Below are 25,013 nucleotides of genomic sequence, written 5' to 3'. Positions count from 1 at the left end.
CTTGGTAATTAAAGAAACCTCTGGACTTCTTCTCACTGTTGGATGGAATGACAGTGCCGATGAAGAAGTTTGCAATAGCAATGAGAAGAATGATCAGAAGAATCACCTGAGCCTGGAATGGCCAAGCAAAAGGAAGTCAAATTAAATTTACTTAAATTTTTACATAATTATAAAAGTTATATGTCCACTGAGGAAAGGCTCCGATTATTCCCACTAAGACTCTACTATCCAGAGTAGGTAATATGTGCATCCTTATGGAATGGCATATTAGTGAGCCTCCCTCATTGGACCTGTGTGTAGATGTTTTACATTTTCAGTGGGAGCGTGTGTTTGGACATTTGAAGGTGACATTTTAAGAACATTACAAGTACAAGGTGGGTAACTTACTGCAGTGTCCTCAGGGATATAAATGGAGTCAAAAGTTTATAAAGGTTCTTTCTTTTTCAGGCAGAGCATCTGTGGATTCCTCCCCTTCCCAATGCTAACTGCAGAAGGAGTATGAGAATAGAATGAGTCCTAGAATTCTTGTGAGGCCTGGTGTTTGATGTGGGGATGTCAGCGTGTGTCCAGTACAGGAGATTTGTACATTGACAAGCCAAATCATTTTTCTAAAGTGCCCCCTACATTTTAAGGTGTTTATTGGTCAGGCATTCCCATATGCTGTTCCCTCTGCAGGGAACACACTTCTTTCCATTCTTTGCATAACTATGTTCTTCCTTTCATCCTTTAAGTCTTAATTGCTTCCTCAGAGAGACCTTTCTTGAAAGAAAATAAGCTAACACAGAGGGCTTGCAACGTAACAGATTGCAGACTTAACTTTATCAGTATTCTTTCAGGTAAATAATACCACCAGGACCCATATGAAGTAGTAATGTTATTATCATCATTTTAAAGATGAAGAAACTGAGTCACAGAGAGGTTCAGCAATTTCCTAATAGCAGAGCTGGGGCTTTAAATTATACCCTTTACTGTCAAGAAACTACATTGCCTCCCTCAGGGGATAAAGTCATTGAAAGCAGGTTCCCCTTAATTTTCTGTCTCAGTGCCCCAGTGCCCTATTTATTTGCTTCATAGCACTTTTACAATCTACCATTTTATATTTGCTTGTTTATCTACTTGATTATTACTCAAATCCCCACAGACCATATCCTCAATTAGGGCAGGGATTGTGGGCTTTTTCTTGGTTACAACTGAATATCCAGTGCCTAGCAGAATGCCCAGCACATGATAAACACTTAATAAATTTTTCTTTAATGGGTGAATGGACAACCCACAGATAAATACCATGTAAGAATGTTTTCTACTGCCCTGTGTATCTGGGAGGCTTCGGCCATCTTTCTATTTCTGGTGAACACTTGGGGTCCAGTTCCTGCATTTCCATGTGCATAGGGCCAGTTTCAATTGCACCAGTCACTAGAGAGTTACAAGGCAGGCAAAAGACATGCTCCCCAGCATTCAGAAATGTATTGTCTGTTTTACTACTAGTTAAATCCAGATGTTTTCCAATTCCAGGCCTATCATGCCCTCAAATTTGCAGTTGATGTACTACTGGGTTTCAGAGGAGATGATAGGTTCTGCTGCTATTACTGATCTTCTCCCAATACACATGCCATTTCTTTGGGGGCCTTCAATACCTGCAGCCAGCTTGAAAGGGGATGCCAGGGATGTGACTGAGAGGCTTCCAGCATGTACCATCGCCACAATCATAAGGGGCTTGGGTGTGAAATAGCACCAGCCATGGCGGCTCTGTCACTGTCATGAAGCACAGAGAAGGACAAAACCCGGGCCTGACCCCGTGACACATGAGCCATGTGTCGTGACTGCCGGGACCTTGGGCTGAGGGGCTTGGTGTCCCACCAGGTGCTAACCTGCAACTTGTACCACCAGCGAGAGGTCACAGCAATTCTTTTTGAATATGGCATTACTTCTATTCCTGCAATATGTTCAGAACCTGACCAGCAGTAGTTGAGAACATCATTTTGAGAAATTCACCTTTGCTTCCCATTCCATGCCAGCTACTGAAATTCCTAGAAGAATCACCACTGTGATGGAGCCTATTATCCGGATGTCATTGGTTGGATCCACCATCATTGAATCACTCTCCTGGAACAAAAAATTCACTAACTCGGTTACAGATGGAAGTTTTTTGGCCTGCATACCTCACTGTGCCATTTAACGCTAAGAAGATACACTGAGCATTAATGTCTGGGGCCACACAGGATAACAGAAAAGTGAAGTGCTCATGAATTTGAGAAGATAAAGAACCTAGAATTATTTTTTTCTATACTTTGATAGCCAAGGGCAGGAGTTGGCAATTTTAGTTTCATTCTGTTCACAGCTTTTCAAGTTATGGTAGCACTAAGTAAAAGTATGTGTACAGATATATATAACATTTTATTTCAGAAGAAAGAGTAGGTATTTTTGTGTCAAGAGGAATCCCACAGGAATGAAAATGAGTGGTTTCCACTATGAATACTGAAAAGTAAGTGCTATTCAATTAAAGAACAAACTATACCAACAAGATAACACTTCTCTTGAAGATTGCATACCTTCTGAGCTATATAATCCACTCATTTATTCATCTGATTTTCAAATAGAGGTATAGTTATCAACTGAACTCAGTGAGTGCTGTCACAGCCATGAAGGGAGGACCATGCCAGCTGAGTACATGCCCACATACATGCCATCTAGACAGGACACCTGAACTAGAAAACTTAGTTTTCTGCAGGGAGTTATTCTAATGTTTGAATCTTCTTTCTTTTTGGAAACCTATAACCATAATAGTAATATTGCTGCTGATACTACTACTCATCACTTATCTTTTGTTTCACATTTTATATTGTATTTCATGTATGTTACTTCATTTTATCTATACGGTATTTCTATGAAATATGTAGAAGTGTTATTAGCCCATATTACAGATGTGGAAAACAGGGTTAGACGAATAAAGGAACTGGTGCAAAATTGCTCGGCTGGTAACTGTGAGAGCCAGGATTCCAAGCCAAGCCAGTGCTCCTTCAACGACATGCAACTTCCACATTCTGCAGAGTAAATCTTTTTCCTCTCATCTTGCCATAATGGTATGCCCTTGTGCCATGCAAAACCAAATTCTCTTGCTTGGCTAAAGAAAAGAAAAGTTTGTAATTACCTTAAGAAGGTCTACCACAGTCTCAGCAAATCCCACCACATACATAGCAACAGCTACTGCATTGGCAAAAGCAAAGATCAAGCCTATAGACCCACCGAACTCGGGCCCTAAGCTTCTGGAAATAAGATAATAGGCCCCACCTGAAAAAAGAAATGACATGTTTTACTCTGAGAAACTGGGATTTGGTTTATGCAACCAAATAATTTTGAATAATTTTTATGCTACTTAAAATATTGCAATTTCCTAACAATTTTAGAAATCTTGTGTCACTCGAAAGAATAACTGCACCTTTCCTGGTACTCCACATATAATTTACAGTAGAACTATCCTGATAATAGAATTCAATTTGCTGGTACCTGATTGTACACAAACACTAAAAATAAGAATACAGTGAACTTCATACAAAAATTATCTGTGTTAAAAAGAATTCGTTGGAGAGTTCAAATCAATAATGTACCTGAAGTAAAATCTTATATGTGAGATTTCCAGGAACAGGTGGCCTAGGCAGAAAATGAAGTGGATGAAGTTTATCATTGTTACTCTAACTTTCTGGTGTAATTTTCTCATACACATTTGTTGCTAAAAAAAGTTATCTGCATAGTGCTATGTATTTTCCACTCTATAAACCAGGCTTGGTTTTCTCTGTTTTTAGCTTAAGAAAGCACGATTGTTGACAAATATCCATTTGTGTGTGGGGCAGTGAATGGGAAGATAGGTAAGGAGGGCTTGGAACAATTGCTTCTCCCCTGGACATTGAAAAAGTAGTTCTGTATATGACTGTGTAGTTCTGTGCCCATGACAGCACTGAAAGCAGGTCACTGAAAGCCACCTAGAAGCCTAGACCTTATCACACGCCATAGTACATTAATGACTTTCTATACTGAGCTAGTTTTAGAGGCAGATAGAATTGGTAGGGGGATGACCCTGGACAAACATATCTCAAAACAAAACAAAATTATCTCTTACTGAAAAGGAATTTCCTCCACTATAGTAACTCCTTTGGGTTAAGGGGTCAATGCCATCTCTAAAAATGTAACTTATTATCTAGATGGGGCAAATGCCCATTTTTTCTTTGTCTAGATCACATTAAATGAATTAACTAATCAGTTACTCTGACTTTGTCAAAATGAAAGACAGGCAGAACCTGTGAGAGGAGGTGTGTTGTGGGGAGGAGGTGCTTTGCAAAGCCCTGGGTAGGGAGACCTGGATACGGTGCCCAAGTAGAGACCCAAGGAGCCAAAGCAGAATGGGCAGGGGAGGAAAGAAATTAGAGGAGCAAGGATAAACGTCAACCACCTCATTTTTTGCCTAGGCCTGCTTGTTCCTAGATGGTTTGAAAGTAACTCTTTGTTTTGTTTGCTTGCTTTTTTTTCTTTTTTTTTTAAGGATCATTTCATGCCTGTTGACTAGGAGCGCAGTGCTGGGGTGGCCCCTGAGCACTTACGGAACGGGAAGTGCCAGCTGCGGTGCCAGAGAAAAGCCACACTGAGGAGACGGGAAGAGCGGGCAGGGCTCGTCTGTGGCCCAGAGAGACCCTGTATTTTACTATAAATACTCTCTGCCTTTTCTCTAGACACCTGGTCACTCTCTACTTTATAAATTTGTTTAATCACAGGAAATGGGTCACGGAAGTCTTCTCTGAAGATTCTATAATTTTAGTTGAAAAGAATATTGTCTTACTTTTTAAATTTTGGGTCATTTTGTTTTGTCTTAAGGCTTTGGGGATGATATTATCAATATATAAATTTTACTTCCCACTTCCAACATTAAACCAACCCTACACATTACTATATAACCAAAGCTTGTAAGTAAATAAATTGGCTTACCTCCTCTTACTACTCCATTTGTGCAAATAGCAGACATAGAAATACCTGTGAGTGTTGTTACTACCACACTCAGGCCAATGATGATGACTCCCAGACCTGCAAAATCCCCCAAGAAAGGTGTTTGGCTCCAGTACTTCAGGAAGTCACCAGTACTTCAGGAGGCAGTAGCCTGAATCTTGTCACAGAAGGCTCAGTCTCCCCATGAAAAACCTGAAATGTTCTAAAGATCCCATGAAGGTCTAGGGAGCACCTGAAATGTACTAAACTTTAAAACTGGAGGTATGTGCAGGAATAATTTTCCAAGAAACGCCAGCAAGATGGATGCACTCTAGCCTGAAAAATAAAATATTTACCCAAGGAACTTGAGCATCTGGAAACCACGACCTGTGATGTGCCTGAGGTCCATTAGAAAGGAGACCACAGCTGCAGACCGGAGCAGACCAGGACTACACTTACAGCACCTTATGTTTCCTTCTGCATCCAGGTTGGCCAGGCTTCAAGAGCGCTGGGCTCCTTCCTTGTTCCCATCAAAAAACAAGTACATAAAAAGTTTTTTGCCTACCCGTAGTAAGTAATTGAGAGCATTAGGTATCTTAAAATGTTTACCTCCACGAACAAACCCATTAGTTGCTATGGCAGAAGTGGACAGCCCAGTGATAGAAGTTACCATGGTGGAAAGAAGAATTATGAGAACTCCAAGACCTGTTAGCAAGGAAAGACAGAAGATAATTGCATTTCATTTTTCTTCCTTGGACTCCCTATTGCTGCAAACTATACTAGCAGCCTTATTTAAGTTTTCAGGTCCAAGCCTTGAGCCCCCGTGGGGTTCCTTTGTGCTAAGGAGAAACTGGTTTGCCCCACATATAGATCAAGTCGAAGAACTGCTCATTATGATGGAGGATGGTTTCCAAAAGTAAACACACTCTAAAATGCAGCCTTGGAAAGAAGTTGACTTGTGCTGGTGTCTGGGGAGAGAAACTACCTTGGCTGTGAAAAGAGAAAACATGACATCTGACCTTCTCTCTTGCTTGAGAGGAACCTGAGTGAGAAAGTTGAGGGTCTGACAAAGGTTAAATCCTTCCCCATTTTTCTTGCATCTCTCTTGCCTGGCACGGAAAAAAAAAGGAACCAGTTTGAATTACCTTTGAAAATACTCCAGAAAGGTCAGCAGTGAACTATTTGAGCCTGCGTTGCCTTTACCTTACAAACGATTGTGAGGGTCACAAGTTTAATTACCTCCTCTGACATATCCATTTGTGGCAATAGCAGAGGTGGATAAACCAGTGATCCCAGTCACTGTCACGGCTAAGCCGATGATAATCACACCAAGACCTCAGTTGAGAGAGGAAAAATAAAGGCAATTAAACAGTGGATCAACCCATTAGGTCGTTTACATAAAAGCCAGCAAGTCTAGGGTAATCACCAAAGGACCTTATTTGAGTCAGCAAGTTGGCTTGGAATTCACCACAGAGCAAATGCTCATCTGGGAAGTTTTCTGCTGATTTTAGGACAGATCCTAGAAACTGAAGAGCTGAGATATATAATGCTAAGTTGCACAAAACTCAACAACCATGACTGGTCAAAATTTAATGTGAACCCATTTTTTAATGAAATTTTAGATTAGATACATATAAATTTAATAATTGGTCTAAAGAATTCCAGGCTACTATATAGCTAGAGAGTGAAGGTTCATCCTTCCAGGTAACTATCTTTTCATGTTCCTTTGGTTGTATAAGTGTGGAAAATTACATACAAAACAGCAAATTGTTAATCTGGCAGGTAGGTAAATCAGAATCAAATTGGACTATTTTCACGTATCGGCTGCCTGACCTCTGGCAAGTTACTAATGTCCTGAGCCACATGCAATGAAATTAGAAAGAATATGTGAGGTGGCTAGCATAATGCATAGAACAGAGTGCACAATCAGTCTCACTGGATTTTGATCATATCCACAATAATCAAAATAGCTATTACTTATTAAAAGCCTATTATATATCCAGCTATGTGTTAGATAGCATGCCAAATGCAAGGAATAAATAAAATGAAATGAAAAAACTTCCCTCAAGGATCTATGGTGCAGAAGGTCAATGATTATGAGAGGGAGAAAGTGGTAAATCAGAATTCAGAGGCAGGTAAGGTTGCTTTTGGCCTCAGGAAATACGCTGTCAGGAGGATACTGAAGGGTGGCAGAAGCTGCCACTCCAAAATAGCCACTTCAGCATAAAGGTTGCTTTGAGCTGAAGGCAACTAAAAAGAAGATACCTCTTCCTATTAGCCTAAAAATAGGACATCAATTTCTAAAGATGCCCCCCCTTTATATCAAAAGGACAGAGGTTAATCACTAGAGACAATTCTAGACCGTTATCAGCTCGAGATGGCACCAGAGGAACCTACATATCCCACTTTAGACCCATCCTCCACTTGTTCTCCCACAGATTTGCCTTCTGGCAGTTTGCCGCGCTAGAAACTCAGTCCTTCTCCTTTGTCTTGTCACTTCTCTAAAAATGTATTGTTCCCTCGTTAAGATGCTATCCAAGTGAAAGTTCTAATGACCCTATTTAACTTACTCATTGCTGAGTCTTCCCATGTCTGTCTGATGCACATGTTAATAAACTTTTGTGTTTTTCTCCTGTTAATCTGTCTTTTGTTGGTCTACAGGGCACCAGCCAGGAGCCTAATATGGGTAGAGGTAAAACAGTTTGCCTCTCCTACAATACCCTTCTCAATGGAGGTCAACCCAGAATTCAGAGAGAAGTTGTGGCATCTCAGGCACTGAAATCAGCCTGGCTCCAGCCAGCATGCTCTTGCCTGTGCCTTTTTGGGAAGCTCCCCTACGGAAAGTGGGTGCTCCATGATTCCTGTTGGCAGGTTCTCTTGTTCCAAGGATGATTAGAAAGTAGTCAGCCAAGAGAAGCGGCTATCTCCTAGGCCATGCCTGAGAAGGAGAAGTGGAAAGAGGTCAAGGACAGAAACAGGAAGGAGGTTCTGGAGCCTGGCTCTTTTGATGCTCCCAGCTGTATCCTGGCTCTAGTGAAGTCTCTAGACTATTTTACAGGTTAAGGTGCAGTAGGAAGAGGCTAACTGTAGGCACGACTTGGACTAAATTGCTTTGGCTTCTATAGACTCTTAAAAGTTTGGTGTTGTAACAAATTCCTCACATACACCACAGGATCCTGTGGTGAGTGAAAGGATATCTCCCTGCGACCCTCCTTACCCAGAACCACTCAGGAGACACGGCCCAATGCAAGAGATTTTATCATCTGAAAGAGAAAGTGGCTGCCCCAGAGGGAGGGGGAAGAGAAAGAGAGAGAGAGAGGAAGGCAGCAGGGGGACAGAGAGACAGAGACAGAGAGAGAGAGGGTAGCAGCACGGTGCAGAGCTTTGTGCCTTTTATTGTGGCGGATCCTCTCCGCCTGTTGCCTTGGGGGAGGGTAGGGATGCTTAGAGATAAGGTCGGGTAAGCCCAGGCATAATTCTCACTGGCTTCTGTACTTGGGACCATGGGGCAAATGGAGGATAAATTACTATATTCTTACAGTGAGCATCACCTCTATGTCACTAGGTGGCTTCAGGTCCTTATATCGCAAAAGGTGACTTCTTGTCCTTCGCACATTATTTTGCCCTTGACTTTGTTTTGAGCGGTTTGATATCAAATGTTTAGCTCATCCCAGCAACTCTATAAAGCCATAGACTTTGATTTCAGGACGTTAAGCCCATTTTCACTTGACTATTTCCCTACATTTATTTTCCCTTTGCCTCTATTTCCCCAACAATCTAAATTTATCCTTTTGCATTATATGTATTTCTGTAAACCATCTGAAATCCTTGAACAAAATTTTAGACAGTTAAATAGCAAAAGATTTGCTTCTCTCTCGCAGACAAACATAGAATCCCATGTAAAAGGCATCTTAGAGCACAATCAGTTCATAGTATTCTCAAAGTGTGGTCCTTGAATCTCCTATTTCAGGAAATGCCTGGGGTGGCATTAAAAATGCCCAGACTTACTGAGCTTGGATCTTTCAAAGTGGATCCCATGATTCTTCAGTTATGTAACCTAACTTCCCTGGTAATTCTTACACACCCCTGAAGGCTATTTGCACTACCCTCAGTCTATCTCAATTTGGGTCTGCCAATTCAGGAAGGTTCTTTAGCTTTTTCTTTGGAGAATTGATTAGGAAACAATTAGTCCAGCTCCCTAGTTTTCCTATGAGAAAGTAAGACTCATAGAGTATAAATGACTTGCTCCAGGTTCTGCCTGCTTTTCACAACCTTCTTCACTGCCTGATGTTTATTCCAAACGACCCTGCCCCAGCCCAAGTCTCCAAGACTGAAAAGAGCAACCGGATGGCATTATAGACTCATTCTACCCTTTGCTTCAGGGCCAAGACAGCCAAAACTAATGGCCCCAAAATTGTTACCCAAAAGCTGTAGCTATAGTCACACCTGGCTTTGTTATTCCTTAGGCCTTTGTTCCCAGGGTCTGGGCTGGAAAGTGTGTTCAGATTTCTTCCCTAAACTATCCCCAAAGCAAGAAGAAACTACTTGTATTTGTTTCTTTTGTTTCCCAATAAAGGGAACCCAAATGGGACCCAGATGGTGACTTAATCAACTCATTTAGCTTTAAGTTCACAGCAAAGGCCAGTAAAACTGAGTAAGGGTGGTAATGAGTTTCTACAACACACTGAAGTCTATTTTCTGAGAATTAAAAAAAAAAAAACCTCCATTCAAAGGAAACCATTCACTGGACACCCATTGAGTTAGGTAGAATTCTACTGTCTTCTAAAGTAGGATTTGACTACTGAAAGAAAAGATCCTTATTAACACATTACTGATATCTGAAAGTACAATGAACAATTTAGTGGAAGATAGGATTCTCCAGCTTTTTACAGTTTTACAGTAAGCATGAAGCTGGATTGATTGTGAAGAGTAAAGTAAAATCTGATTAAGGTTCAGAATTTTGCCTAAACACATGGATGTTAAATAAGTTGCATTAAAAAAGAATTACTCTTGCCCTTGGCTACACTCACACCTCCAAAACAAAGTAATATTTCTTGATGATCTCAATAAGTTACTAAACTGCCCTTAAAAACCTAATTTTGCATGAAACCCTGGAGCAAACACTTGGCAATATTAAGATGCAGATTTTCCATGGAGCAGCATATACTTATTTTGGACCCTGCGGCTGTAAGTATTCATTGGATATGCATCATAAAGCTGGCAAGCAGCCCTTTGTCAGGAACTCAGCTGTTGCCAAACATGAAACATGGTAAAACTATGGGAACTGGTCAATTTACAACTCAGCCCTTTTTTTTTCAGGGTTAGTCTTCTAGTGATTCTGAATATGTTTGAGGAGTGAAGCCAATAAATAATGACCAAGCACCTTTTGAATGTGAATTGAGGCACATTCTGGAGAAGTATCTGAAACCACACGCATACCTCTATGTTCTTCATGCTAATGATTTATAAGTCTTCCCCAGAAGCGAATCTATAATGTAGTTTCCATATACGGGGTAGAACATCATTAATTTTTATTACATTAAATCAGGAACTTTGATAAAATTCAAATAAATTTTTCATGTAAGTTTTAATAATGTGCTTTCAATAAAAAAGAAGATTTGCCACAGGATACAATACTTTAAGTGGAATATAATATTTTAAAACATGAAATAATCCCTCAAGATAATTTCAACATCATCCATTTTCCATTTAGAAAAATTTGCAATAGTTATGTACACTGTCTTAGCCATTTTATCTATTATTTTAAGCTTCTGTCTGGCAATACTTCATTTGCCTTTGTTTTCTTACTGCCTGGTACCTGAAAGTAACACAATTATTTCCCTTTGGAAAATGTTCAACAATTCAGCATTTTCTTAGGTCAATTTTCAACAGTTCTTCCACAAGTTATTTTTGTTCAGTGAAGTTTTGCCAATAATCCTAAGGGCGATATTCTGATAAATGTCAGTTGTGTACCAAAATATGAGTACTACTGTTTAAAATGAATGTGTCTCTATTCACCTCTATGCCTAAAAGTCTGAAAGGGTAGAAATATTTATTTGAGCACCTGTCCGGTTAGCAAGCTGGAAAATTCCAGTGTCCCAGGAGTTAATGCTTCAGCTTTCCTCTCTGCCAGACATTGCTAAAGAGGCACAGTTAGAGAGCCCAAGTCCAGATGATTTCTGTGACCTTCACCTCAGTCACCATTAACTGTGAAAACAAGCCACTTACTGAGTTCACAATTTACATGGAAAATTAAATGCGCTTACCGATTCCAGCTTCTCCAACAATCCAGGAGAGGCGGATGAAGAGCATGACACCCCAGATATTCAGCATGCATCTTACCTGTGGGTTGAAGGAGCATTGAAAGTGATGTGAAAAGCAATAGGGAGCAAACCCAGCCATCTCTGTAACCCTGGTGTTCAGGCCTTGTTAGTTCACCAAGACATTGAATGGCCAAGTTTTCATTTGTAAACACAGGAGTTTTCTCACCAGCACACCTTTCACCCATCCAAACTTCACAGCCCCGTCTTTCTCTTCCTCTCCCTCGTTTTCAGCTTGTTCACCTCTAGGCATCCCATCACGGTTAGCAACCCGGTCGGCGGAACCCGGGGCCACTGCAACATTCTGCATTTTTACAGAGAGCAAAAACACAGGATTTGGTCAACACATGGCTGCCTAAAACTTTCAAAGGCAAATCAAAACCATTGACATAAAACTTCAGATACCCACACACACAAAGAGATATATTCTAGTCATTCGAATAAGATAATGTTTGCCCTGGGAGCTGACTGGCTCATTAAGCCTCTTAGACAAGGGCAATTTTCACCCCTAAAATGGGACTGGTGTGAAATAAACATTCAGCATGGATTATAATGACTTTATCTGGGGATGATGAAAGCTCCTCCCCTTGCAGTGCTCGTGGTTCTTGCTTCTTTAGGCTTTGGTGTACCCTTAGCACACCCACAGGAAGCTGACTCTACTTTGGGCTGTTTACTCCAAGTGACTTGGACTTCTTTTCTCCTTTCCCAGCATATTCTTCTACTCTTGTATGTAAATAAGAATTTCTCCCAGTTTTGTTCTCCCATAAAACCAGTTCCATGATACTAGTGTGCCACATGGGTAACCGATGTGATGCAGTGTGCTAAGAGTCAGTGTATGTTAACTGAATCAGGGGAAGTTGGTGCTTTGGGTTACTTCTCAGTGGCATCCAAGGGCCTACCATACAGCAGGCCATCAATAAAGGGTTTTGAATTCATAAAGAGGACTTGAAGGCCACCGGATCTCTACTACTCAAGAGCAGAAGACCTAGTTTTTTTCCATTCTTGCCTTCTCTTTCTTCTCTCTTCCTTTTCTATTAGGTGTTCTATGTCTTGTTACCTCTGTGCAATTTGCATTAGAAAAGGGAGAGGAAGGGAATGAATCTGAAGCCAGATCATCTTATTATTTTCTGACAATACTGGGAAGAAATATTGAATGAGAAAGAAAACTGGAATTAACAGTTAAAATTTAGTTTTGAATGACCTGAGGAATATCTTAATCTTTAAGCATCCTCAGTTCTGATTGGCATAGATAGTTGAAAGCTGACATCCACTATTCTTATCAATGTAAGATATGGGCAAACAAAGTCCATAGAAACTGAGGCTGAACTAGCAGGGCAGAAACTGGTGATTTATACTAGCCACAAATGCCAAGTCATGTATGTAACTCAAAAATTTCCTGTAGCTACTTTTAAAAAAGCAAAAAGAAATTAGTGAAATAACTTGGGTGCAATATGGACCATTAAATTTAAAAAATATATTTAGTTTTTGTAGAATAACATATTTCTAATATTCTCAATGTAATATTCACAGCAGTGGCATCCCACTTTGTAGAAGGGACCTGAATCACAGATTGTTTTAAAAATATGTCAATATATCCATATAAAATACTACCATTTCAACATATATATCAATATAAAAATACTAATGAGATATTTTACATTTTTTTCATTCTATGTCTTTGCAATCCAGTGTGTATTTTATACTGATAGTACATCTCACTTTGTACTAACCAAGTTTCAAATGCTCAATAGCCACATGGGCTGGGCGACCATATTGAATCACACCGGTCTATACAATATAGTCAATTACAGATGGATGAAACATTTGACGTTCTCCAGGTAATTAAAAATTCTATTTTTCTCCAAAAGGATTGTACACTCATCAGGCAGCTGACTGGGTCAAGTGTAACTTTCATTTTCTATAACTACAAAATCAGTAAGAGGAAAGAAATAGGGGATGTGTTAAAATGTCCAAGAATGTTGAAGAGATTATTTGGTTAAGAGAATCATTTATTTTGCATAACTTGATAAAAATTTTTAAATTGTCAATATTCTAGTTAATCTAGATCCCATAGCCAGACCATTAGTAGACACTCATTCATAGAGAAGGCAGTTTCCTTTTCCTGGATAAAGGGGAATCCCATGAGATAGAACCTTAGTCACTTGCTTTTTAATGACCAGGGAGTAAACCCATATTTTTTTATTGCACCTGAACTTGAAGGTTTGGGCCAGGAAATTACTCTGCTTTCTGATGAACTCCAATGGTAAACGTGACTCTTCGGTTTGCATTAATGAGAATACTAGTGATTGTAAAAAAGATATTGACTAATTGGCTAAAAGATGAATGGGATATTTTAAATTTCTCCTTAAATGAACATTTCTATCTGATGGATGCCCTCTGGTCACATTTTAATAGTTTTTCAGTTTATCACCAGGACATCACAATATGAAGCAAAAATAATATTCTATGAGGGCATATCAGGAAATTACCGTATATGGATATTAGTAAGGATATGATTTTATAAATTACTATAAAGAGAGTCAGTGTAGGATGCCCATCTCTCCCTTAGGTAAATATGTTCAACTTCCCATAGCTACAGTTTTAAATGTACTTATACCATAGAGGGGGAAAAAACCCTCAAATATGTATTTCATCTGTTGACTATAAAGGTCTGATAGGAAATTTGTAAGTACAAAATCCATTTCCATTGCATACTCTCACGTGGGAGCTGAAAAATCACTGCAACATATAAACTGGGAGACTTGGAGTCCAGTTTTAGCCATGCAATTAATTCAGGGTATGTCCTCCAGCAAGTTTCTTAACATCTCCTGGATACTGCCAATAAGGATAAATCCAATGGGCTTTCTGAAAATCTTACTTTGAAGTAGTTTACTCTAAGGCAAAATCATTTTTCTGTTTGCCATCTTCCTCTTCTAACATGGCAAAGCAAACTTGATTTCACTCTTTAATGCATCCTTTGTAAGCCTAAACAGCAATTATAAAGCAACTTATCATCAAAGGACTGAACAAGACTTTGGGTCCAGGGTTTGTGGAGGCTTGATGGCTGTGAGCTATAACAGTGGCTGGCAGGCTCCTGGCTGGTGTATGTTCTTGAGACCACAGTCTCAAAGACTCAAAGTTTTATGATTGCTGCCTGAAACCAGATTTTCCCCTCATACTTTGAATTAATTTGTTTGTTCACACTACATTACCATAAATGATGACCCACAACCTTTCACAAATGCATTTTAAATTGCTTAGCTTTAGGGGATGATTATTTATTTACCAAGAGTTTTACCTGTGTATTAAGTATTCAGAGAAGGTAAAATAAAGTGTGCTAGAAAGGAAGAAGGAAAGAAAGAATGAAAGGCCATTCCCCCCTTCAACATTGATAATCTAGGAAAGCTTCAATTACATGTAGTTTAAGGGATAAATTCTAATGGGTTTTTGTAGATGATGAAAGAATAAATTATTTTATTTAATATAAAATTTGTTATTTTTCAGACCCCAGAAAAATGACAAATGCCTTTCCAGCTATTATCAGAGAAGAAAAAATAAATATATTTATTCTTTTAAGTTTTAGCTAGATAATAATTGCTACTATACATGTTTTCAAGTTTTCAGTCTTTAATCTCTGGATATTAGAAATCTTAGACCATCATCAAGAAATAGTTCCATAACTTTTTAGGTCAAGATGATCCCCTCCCCACTCTTTTAAACTTTCTTTCATTATTGAACTATTTTCACATAATACAATAGTGGGGAGAATAATATATACCCATCACTCAGCTTCAAGGTTTTTCCTCATATGGCCAATATTATTTCACTTAGGTCTTTTACACCTCTGCCACTGGATTCTTTTCAAACCAATCCCAGTAAGGAGCAGACAATCCTTAAAGTTCATTTCAGAAAGAAAAACGTGGTTCTAAGCATATTTCTATATCTTATTGATCAATATATTGTTTGTACATTCTAGCCTCTTGTGATAAAGAGAATACTTTAAATTATGAAAATGCCAGGAGCTATTTTTCACGCTTTAAAAGTTACTATACACCATGCCTCTAAATCACTACCAATGGTCACAATTTATAATCACAGTATTTTCACTATTCTGAAAACATATAGCTTATACACAAATTAACTTTTATTCTTGATCACTTAGGCCAAAAAGGTTGCTATGTGTAATAAACTAGCATAAGAAAATAAAAATCAAACATTCCTAACTTTTTCCCAGTATACTTCAAGGGAACTCCCACTCTACTCACCAGCTATCACCAAATTATGTATAATAGGAATTTGACCTTTTGTTTGTTTGTTTGTTTTTGCTTTGTTGCCATGGATTATTTTAATAGTGTGAGCTCCCAGGTGTGACCTGGGATACTAAAAACTCTAACAAGTGTTAGAGAGAGCTCTTAGTTGCAGAGTTCCACTCAAACAAATATTTTAGGTGTGGCCTCTGATCATCACCGGCCTTCTAAGAATTAATTGCCTCAATTTTTAATGTCTATTTTATTTGGCTGGGAGATTATTTTTAATTTCAGATATCCCCTATTTGAATGCTAAAGTTCCAAATCTGAACTTTGAAACATTTTAGAAAAGGTTATTTTCTACAGAATCCATTTATACATTTTTGTTTGTCCTTTTAAAGTAGATAAGCATTTATACATTGATTTGTATGGTTTAATGTTTGTTAACTTGGCTATATATCCTTTATTTCTATCTGTAACAATTCCATTTGACATACAAAATAAAATTTTAGAGAGGAAAGGTCAAATCTCTTTGACTCACTTTATACAGCAGCTCTTGTACCTAAATAGCTAATAAATGCTTTTGACAATGACAATGAAAATGATTGATACCACAGTTAATTCTGTAAAAGCAACACTGTCTCTTGGCACAATCATCATAAGAGAGAAAGAATTAGGATCCTCTGTTCAGCCTATCATGACTGAGGTGCAATACCTCCTTCCTACCTGAGTTCCACCATTTCCTATAGCTGTCCAGGGAGCTGAAGCAAAGTGCTATGGGACAGCAGGCTGAGGACGGAAAACAGTGATAAAGAGCAGGGGCTCTGGGGCCGTGCAGGCATGGCTTCAGTTACTAGCCATGTGACCTTTGTTTCTTAACCTTGGAAGTTTATCGACTTCTCTGTTTTTGTTTTCTCTCCTAAAAGGGCCATAGGATTTTATGAAACTTCCACCATCTATAAAACAGCAATAGTAGTAGTAGCTACGGTGAAGGGTTGTTATAAGGACTGAGTAAGAATTTGCGAAGTGTGAGCACTGTGTCTGACACACAAAAAATTCTCAGTAAAAAGTTTGTTATTATATTGGACTCATTCTTGATGCTTTCAATCACAAATTATTTTTAGTTGGTAACAGTCTAGTGATCCAAATGTGAAGTCATTGGTTTTTGTTTAGAATCAGTTTCTAGATTGTTGGCTTCCTTAAGAATATTATTTACATCTTGACTTTATTAGTATTTTATACTTTTAATAGTTTATTTCAATAATGTCAGGACACTGAAATACTATATATTCTTGATTCTTGTTATAATAACATTTTTCTGAAGTGCTAACAACATTGGTGATTAGTAAGGCAGAAAAGGAGTTCCATTTTGGTTAACCCTGTAGTTAGGAATTACATATGAAAAGGTGGCCACAAGAATTAGTCTGGATACTAAAAGTAGAATTATTTTTACAAAGCAAAAATACTATGTTAGTCTTTGCCAGATGTCTGCTAATCATACATGCTTTGATATGGAAAGATCTCCAAAATGTATTGTTTAGTGAAAACAGCAGAGTGCAGGACAATATGTAAAATATGTTCCAATACATGTTTGGAAAAAAATAGAATACAAAGAGAAAATTGGATAAACAGGAATATGGATACTTAGAGATATATATACATGTGTTTGTATAGGCATAAAAATTTCTGGAAGGAGCTGTTAGTCATGATTGCCCGGAAAGAATAACTGAAGATTTACATTAGATAAACAGTTCATGATATACAGTTTTAATAGCAGTTAAATATTTTATCAGTGTATATGTCACTTTTAAATAAAAATTTTGAATAAATATTAGCTAGTATAAAAGTTACCATCATCATCAACAACCATTTATTGAGTTCTTGCCATTGCAGGCAACATCAGCCTTTATATGCCTATCAACTCTAGTACTCACAAGTAGCCTGAAAAATCAGTCCAAGTTATATAGCTGGTGTAATATTGCAGAGCAAGTCAAGAATAGAGTCATTTTTTTCTGCTTTTTAACTAGGGTTTTCAAAAATCTGTAATTTATAGCTATCACTATAGGCATTTAGCTCTTGACTATTTAGAAAATGAAAAGGATTTCTTCAACTGCAATCTCAAATCATTGGGATTACAAATTCTGTCAATATGTATCACTCAGAGTTTCACTTAGAGACCCAAAATAATGTCTTCATTTTACCTATTAGAGCAACCTTGTCATGTGATTTTCTTTTCTGACTTGGGAGTCACAGCTAGCATTTGCACAAAATCCAACTAATTTCTTACTACATACGTTCTTCCGTTTAATATGCTATGCCACTTAGTATTCCCATATGACTTTTTCAAGCATGGGTATAAAAAATACAGCCAAACTTGTATTATGTTAACTATATCCACTTCTAAATTGTTTAAGTAAACACTATCATTTATGATTTTTTGCATACAAAGTCTGTGGTATGTCTGAGTATTACTACATAATTTTTTTTCTACTGATCATTTCTAGTTGTGATTTGAGGATCTATCATAAAAATGTCAAGGGCCACCAGGAAGTGGCAGCATAGCTACATTACATTGCAGGTCTTCACTTTTATTTGGGTGGGGGTGGGGAAGCAAGGGGAATAGTAGGATCAAATTCACTAGCAAGAAAGAAGGAGATGCATTGAAAGCCCAGACTGTTAAAATCTGCAGTCAACTGATACTGCAGTAGTGGAACACCTGGAGAGGCAGACCACTCCTTACAACCCCAGCAGCACTAGAAGGGTCCTGGCTATAGTTATGTGTCCATTAGAGTTTCCATGGTTATAATCGAATTCTGCATCCACCTCGGTTATGTGGAGATGCCTGTATGATTTAATCAAGGTCAAAACCCTAGATAAGTGGGGGTCAAGTTCATAAAAAAAGTAATTTATTACTATGCTTTCAGAATGATTATTCAGGGCATTGAGCCTAAAGCTAATTTTTAATCTATTTAACTTGTCATTCCTTGGTATCTGAGAAAAAATACTTTAAGTCAAAATTAAATCCTAAGTCTTGTTTTATTTTATCAGAAAGAGTATGATATCCTATACAAATATCAAATCTGTTCCCTGAGTTTTTCTCCCCTTATGTAAAGATTTATACAAACATGGCTTTAGAAATTGTAAGTAAGCTTCTTTTCTCTCTCTAGAATATAAATCCTAAGAACAATGTGAGTTCACTCCATTTACTTTCTAATGCAGTTAAATATTATTTTCTTGTGTCATAAGTTGGGGAAGGGGCTGAGTGAGAATATTTAAGTTTTGCCATGATTTTATGAAGGGTACAGCTTTTAAAATTATCTTGTGTAATGAAGTAGAGTGTGGTGGATAGAATTTCAGATCTTGTTAAAGAGTGCTCTGGCTCATTTCACTTCCTTGGGATAAACTGAACTCTTCATAATGCTTTAAATTTCTCTTTCTCTTTCTGCCCTTCCCACATCTTGGAAACAACCTGTGCCCTCTTCCCTCAACCTTCTTTTCCCTCTTTTCCTTCTCTCTTTTCCTTTCCTCTTCCGTTACATAGAAAAGAAAAGGACACTTGAGGTGCTTTGAATTTCTCAAAAATCTCCCTGAGAACTGCCATTTTGACATCACAATCACCACATTGCTAACTTCTTTTGATTAAGGCACCAGATTTCCCAGATAAAGTCTACATCTACATTTAAAAAGAAACCAGCCACTTAGCAGAGTGTTTCTAGTACAGTATATAGGACAAGTAATATTTGGTGGGAAAAAGTGATACCAGTACAGATATCAGAGTGTGGGCTCCTCCTCGGAAAGTCACTCAGTCTGGTGGTAGGGACAGAGTCAGGGACTCTGAGCAGCCCAGGGCAGTAAGTTTTGCAGATGAGTTTCCTTGTGGAAAGAATGATGAGCAGAAATTAAAGAGAGAATTTCACCTTTATTAGCATCTTTCATGAGAGCAGTATTCTTAGAATTCCTGGAATGGGTAATCATTTAATTAAAAAAATTGTTGAATGAATGAATTTGAAAGGAATTGTTCCAATCAGTTTTTTTCCCTTACCTAGAAACTTGGGCAAGAGTAAACTGCATTTGGGTATGTGACAGCATTACTCTTTCTAGCAAGTAATTATATCCATGAAGAATGATATTCTTTCCAAACTGTGTTCCAGAAGAGCAAGAAGATAAAGTCTTCAACCTATTTTAGAGCAAGTTATGGAAGAAAAAAATCTATTCACAAATGATTTGCTACAAGATTTTTTAAAAAAATGCTGCCTCATGCTTCTAGCACATTTGGAAACTTTGGCTATATTCCTTAAATAATGAAAAGTTTAGCCACTTCTGCCCTTGTACTTTAATTCAGTTACCTTTTTATGCTTAAGTGCATTCAGGAGCCTCATGCAAGGTTTGGAAGAGGAAGAGAAAATGAGTCGTATAAATCTCTGCTCTTTCTTTGAAGGATATAAAAAAATGCCCATGTTCACTAAAGGCAGGCACCACAATATTAACTACAGCAAAACACCAGTGATTTTTTTTTTTATAACTGTTGTGGAGGCATTGATACTAAGGTGAAACCAGCTTAGTCTTCAATTTGACATATTTAATCAAGTGCAAATTGAGTAGACAATCATTGTAAACAAGATATGACATATTGTCTGACTTTCAGAGTTAATTCTTTAGTTCTCTGTCTTCACTCAGTAAACATTTATGAAAGACTTTTGTGTATTTTCCAGTAACTCGAAGTAGGGACAGTTGTGTAAGTAAGACGGACGGTTTGGAATAGACCTCTTCACTGGGTGCTGTCACATTCATACCATTGTTAAGGAGCAGGAAATGACCCCAGAAGTAAGGGAGGCTACTTGCCTGTGCCTTTCAGCTTACCTTTGCAAGTTGCTCGTGAATCTCAAGCAGGCTGGGTCGGCTGACCTTGGGCCCACTGATGCTGCCGGTGTTACGGTAGTACTCAATCTTGGGAACTGCATCCACAGTGTTACGGCCAAAGGTTTGGAGGTAGTATGTGTTTGTGTGAGAATCATAAGCATGAAAGCTGGCATCTGTTTTTGCACTTTCTCCATGTTGGAGGAAATTGTCATAGTGCTCCTGATTCCCAGGCCTAAAGCTGATTCTGAATCTGTTCTGGGCTTCATCCCCAAAAGAGGTTTCCTCGTAATGTGGAGGGTCAGTGTTGTCAGCCACGGCCGCGCTGCTCTCATGGTTCTCGTTTATGACATTAACTTGAAAGCGACTAGTATTACTGGGCACTGAATCCAGAAAAACATTGGAAGAGTTGTTCAGTGACATCTTCCAAAGGGGATTTTATTTTTTGACTTAGCTGACTATTCTATGATTGTTTAAAACAAATCTATATATTTTCTCCTCAAAATAAACATTAATGTGTTCACATTAGGGGGCTCCTGGCTTTTGTTCTAGAAGAATTCAATAGATTCTTGATTTATTGTCTCCAATACAATCTTCAGAATATTCTTCAAAGCTGTCATTGAAAAGGAAAATTACACTTGTTTCAATTAATGTAAATATACTTAAGTAGGGTAGGGGTATGAGGGAACAAATTTCTTTCACATGACATAAAATTTTAAATTCACTGCATTAAAAATTACCTACCTGTCCAGGAACTTTGGTCACCTGAGCAATTAAATCCTGTAATAAATAACTGGGGACCTGCTTCAGCAAACAGAATTTCCAATAGAGTCATTAAAATTTTGCCTATGTTTACAGTATTTGCTTGGACTCAGTGTAGTTGGATTCAACATGATTTTTAAAAAGATTAACAACTGAGTACTGTAAGAACTGGTGAGAAAAGTCTCAACCTGAAATACAGTCCATTATGTGATTATTACATAATCATGATTGTCATGAATATACACTAGATGGTGAATAAAATTTTAAAAATATTTTTAAGACATAAGAATACATAAAATATGCCTTGTCAAGAAGATGTCTCTGTAAATTCTTAGATCTTTTACTAGCCTTGAAAATGTTTCATTTGCTCATACATTTGTTTGTTGTACAAATGCCATTATGGAACCTTAAAAAAACATATGAGTATTCATGGCAAGAAAATAAAATCTCAGTCCTTAATAAAGTTGTATGCTTTATTTTGGTGAAATAATCATGTTCTACTGATTACATTAATCAAATGCCCTCAAATCTTCATTGAGAGGTTTATATTTGATTGTGAGATAGACTACATAATCATTTTCACAATCCATGATATGAACCCTTTTTAGAACATTCTTTCATTTGAATAATCTCTCTTTATTGATAACTTAAACCTTGGCTTTTCAAAGAAAATTATAGAAAGATAAATACAAACAAAAATTTGCCTCTCCTGCAGTTATTAAAGCTATTTCTCTGAATTAAAAAAAAAATCTCAACTTGAACTCTCAAATAACTTCTCCTGGGGAAATCAGAAGTGAAGCTGTTCTCCCTTTAGTTTTTATAGGATATCCCACTTCTCTTCATTGTCCTTGACATCCTTGTCTTTACCCTACTCTTTAGAATCTACCTTGTGGCATATTAACTGTGATTTTTACCCTGCCCAGAAATGTTAAACTTACCACCCAGGAACCTTCTTCTCAGGAAGTGTACCCTGTGTCAGCATCACTCAGGTATATATGGGGCACTTAGCTTTCAGCCCAGAACCTCAAGCTTCTTTTTATTGGTTAGAATCTCCCTTGGAACAGATGACTGAGCAATGATTGGGCTGGAACAGTATTGCAGGCCCAGCCTAGTCATTAGCCCTAAGGAACCTTAAGTACTCCATCAACTACAACTAGTAGTAAACCATTAATCTTTTCAGACAGGAAGTCAAATCAATTTATTTAATTCATAAGGGGAGTTGGATTGCTCAACAGCGATCATTGAACAAAATATGAACAGTGATTCAGCTAGCTGTTTGGGGCTAAATGAATTGAATCCTGTTGTCTTATTTCACATGGTTCCTAGTGACCTCCTATTGTTCAGTATGGGCCGCAAAATATAGGCCTCCAGAAATAGTTTCTGTACTTTGTATCTAGAAAATGGTCTTTGAGATACTTTTATCTTGCTTATAGTAGATATTATCTTGATTCTTCTCTGCATGAGAAGTAAGCAGATTGAAGGCAGAAGCAATGATTTATTGAAAATATTTCTACCTAGAAAGAAAACTGTTTCAAGCAGGAATCAAACTGTAAGTTTCCCAGTGGCACTACTAAATGACCTTTTGGTCTCCACCTGGCAAAACGTTTTTAATCAAACCTGTTTTTTGTTTTTTTGTTTTGTTTTTGTTTTTTGAGTTTTGTTGTAGGAACGGTTTGGCTCAAGTCTGTGAAGTGGTGATTAAGACAACACAAACAATGCCTCCGTGCAGCTTCTGTCGCTAGTTTTCAATCAGGAAGATTGAGTGAGTCCTCCTTGTATTTTACAAGAAACTATCCAAGTGATTTCCAGTTGCCTGAGCAGCACAGTTACAGTGCAACACAGTGGTTAGGAGCAAGTCTCCGGAGTCAGTATGCGCAGTTTACATTCCAGCCCTGTCACTTCATATCTGTGTGAACCCTGGTGAGTTACTTAATCTCTCTATACTTAACTTTCTCATCTATAAAATGCAGTTGTGCACAATATTGGTACCTACTTTTTTGTAGAGTTACTGTGAATTTAAATGAGTTCATTTGTGTATAGGATTTAAAAGTGAACCAGTTTGTACCTTAGTGCTTCCTTTTACTATTGGCAACATTTATATTTGGTGACTTCTACTTAGTCACATTCAAGATTCTAGAGTGAATCAAAAGAGATTGGGATAATACTATACCTATGAAAATTGGGGGAAAGGCAGGTTGGTGAACAGGTACCGGATTGTTGAAAGGGGTCTGGAGGTACCTAAGTAAAACCTGTTAGATGCTTTTTGTCAGGTAAAGGTCATGCTGATCAGTCAGTCTAACGTCACAGACTGTATCAGAAATAGAGTCATAATTAAAAGAACATACCTATAACTCATTCTGCTCTTATAGGCTGCCAGTATAAGGTATTTATACATTCAACAAAGCATTCTGACTCCCCATAGAGAAGGCAAGAATTTAGTAACATTTCAGAGTCAGCTGGCTGGGGCTGGTTACTTGGGTCAGTCAGCTAAGATGGGGCTGGGACCTGAAACAAGTCCAATTCACTGACCCTGGACAGTGTTCATTTGCAGTTATTTCTGCCGCCTCTAGTTTCCCTTTCCTTCAACCATTTTCTCAACCCTGGCCTTCTTTAAGGAGCTCACCTAATTATTCCTTAAACTTTTTTCTCTACCAAAGACTGTGAAACCCTCTGACAGTGGTTGATTTCCTTTCTCCTTGCTGACTGACTGTCTGACTACAGTACAATGTGAATTAGTTTCAGTCTTGGTATTACATCAACCAGACATTTTCATTCTAAGCCTTTTATCTCTAAAGTCTTTGTTCTCTATTAAGGGAATTCCTACATTCTGGAGCAGACAGGAGATGGTTTGGAGGATATAGATAAAATTGCACTATCCATAAAACCAACCTTGAAAGGTAAACCCGATTTAGGCCTTTCAGACAGGTGGGTAAGGTAACAGACAGAAACTACCTGGAGGTACTGTCCTCCATCTTTTGTCTTTTCCAACAGGTCTCTTGGAAAAGTGCAGCTAGGGGATGATCTGGTTATGTCACTGGACATCTATTCCTAGAATGATTGGCATTTCATGTAATTTTCATGTTGCAGCCATATTATACCCATCCTTTTGTATCTTACATTCTCTCTGTCTCTGAAAATGCCGACACTGACCTCTTTTTTCTCTCTCTTTCCCTCCTAAAAAGAAGTCTAAGGCACACAATAAACTTGAATAAATGCCATGGATGAAGACACCCTTGGTTAAAAGAATTTCTCATTAATGGAATTGGAAATAACATTACAGTGGAGTTGATGGTGTATGAAAAGCTTGTGGGTGCTGAACTTCCAGAAACAATGCTCATACCTCATAAAGTTTTCTTTGGTTTTGGGGGTCTTTCTGCTTTTTGAAATAAAGCAGAAAGTTTATTGGTCTTGTTATGTCAACAAAATGGAGGATCTTGGTGGTTAAGTCTTCCCTGGGAGACAAATGGAACATCTCAGACTTGAAGGTATACCTTTGTGAGTAATTTAAAATCCTGGGTCACAAAAGGGATGCCTAATGTCCTGGACGTATACCACTTTCAATATATTCATCTAACTTGGCTCAGTGAGGTGTTCTTGGACCAAATTAGTAACTGGCTGCAAGGTGACCCAGGCCAACACTCCTGTATCTGTGGGGGTTCAAAGAGCCTCCTTGAGTTGTGGCTTTGGTCCAAATATCCATAGGCAACACCTATGTGTGCTAAGTCTGTGAGGGATTTAGTATCAGGGAACCCCACCAACATAGCTGGTTTTGGAGCCCTATAGACCTGAGCAGTAATCATATTTGTAAGAGAAGTAGAAGTGTAGAGGAGTCTCTGAGTACAGTATGATGTTTACA

General features: G+C 38.1%; 1 protein-coding gene across 5 annotated transcripts in view; it reads right to left on the bottom strand.

The window, feature by feature from the left end:
* Positions 1 to 22,163, bottom strand: part of SLC12A1 (solute carrier family 12 member 1) — a 79,043-nt gene extending 56,880 nt beyond the window's left edge. Inside the window, exons 1-9 of one of the 5 annotated variants that reach the window (XM_017644256.3) lie at positions 22,096 to 22,163; positions 20,399 to 21,008; positions 11,461 to 11,595; positions 11,238 to 11,313; positions 6,211 to 6,306; positions 5,581 to 5,676; positions 3,149 to 3,288; positions 1,993 to 2,103; positions 1 to 112 (exon numbers count right to left, since the gene is read on the bottom strand). In XM_017644256.3, the coding sequence (XP_017499745.2) occupies positions 1 to 112; positions 1,993 to 2,103; positions 3,149 to 3,288; positions 5,581 to 5,676; positions 6,211 to 6,306; positions 11,238 to 11,313; positions 11,461 to 11,595; positions 20,399 to 20,818 (1,186 nt within the window). In that variant the 5' untranslated portion in view covers positions 20,819 to 21,008; positions 22,096 to 22,163. Of the gene's footprint in view, positions 113 to 1,992; positions 2,104 to 3,148; positions 3,289 to 4,974; positions 5,071 to 5,580; positions 5,677 to 6,210; positions 6,307 to 11,237; positions 11,314 to 11,460; positions 11,596 to 20,398; positions 21,009 to 22,095 lie in introns of all 5 variants that reach the window. The other 4 variants (XM_017644258.3, XM_017644257.3, XM_037022191.2 and 1 more) reach the window with 4 other exon arrangements.
* Between the last annotated feature and the right edge of the window lie 2,850 nt (positions 22,164 to 25,013).

Source organism: Manis javanica, chromosome 8 (assembly GCF_040802235.1).
Source record: "Manis javanica isolate MJ-LG chromosome 8, MJ_LKY, whole genome shotgun sequence".
Taxonomy (NCBI): Eukaryota; Metazoa; Chordata; class Mammalia; order Pholidota; family Manidae; genus Manis; species Manis javanica.
This window is presented reverse-complemented; position numbering and strand designations above follow the sequence as displayed.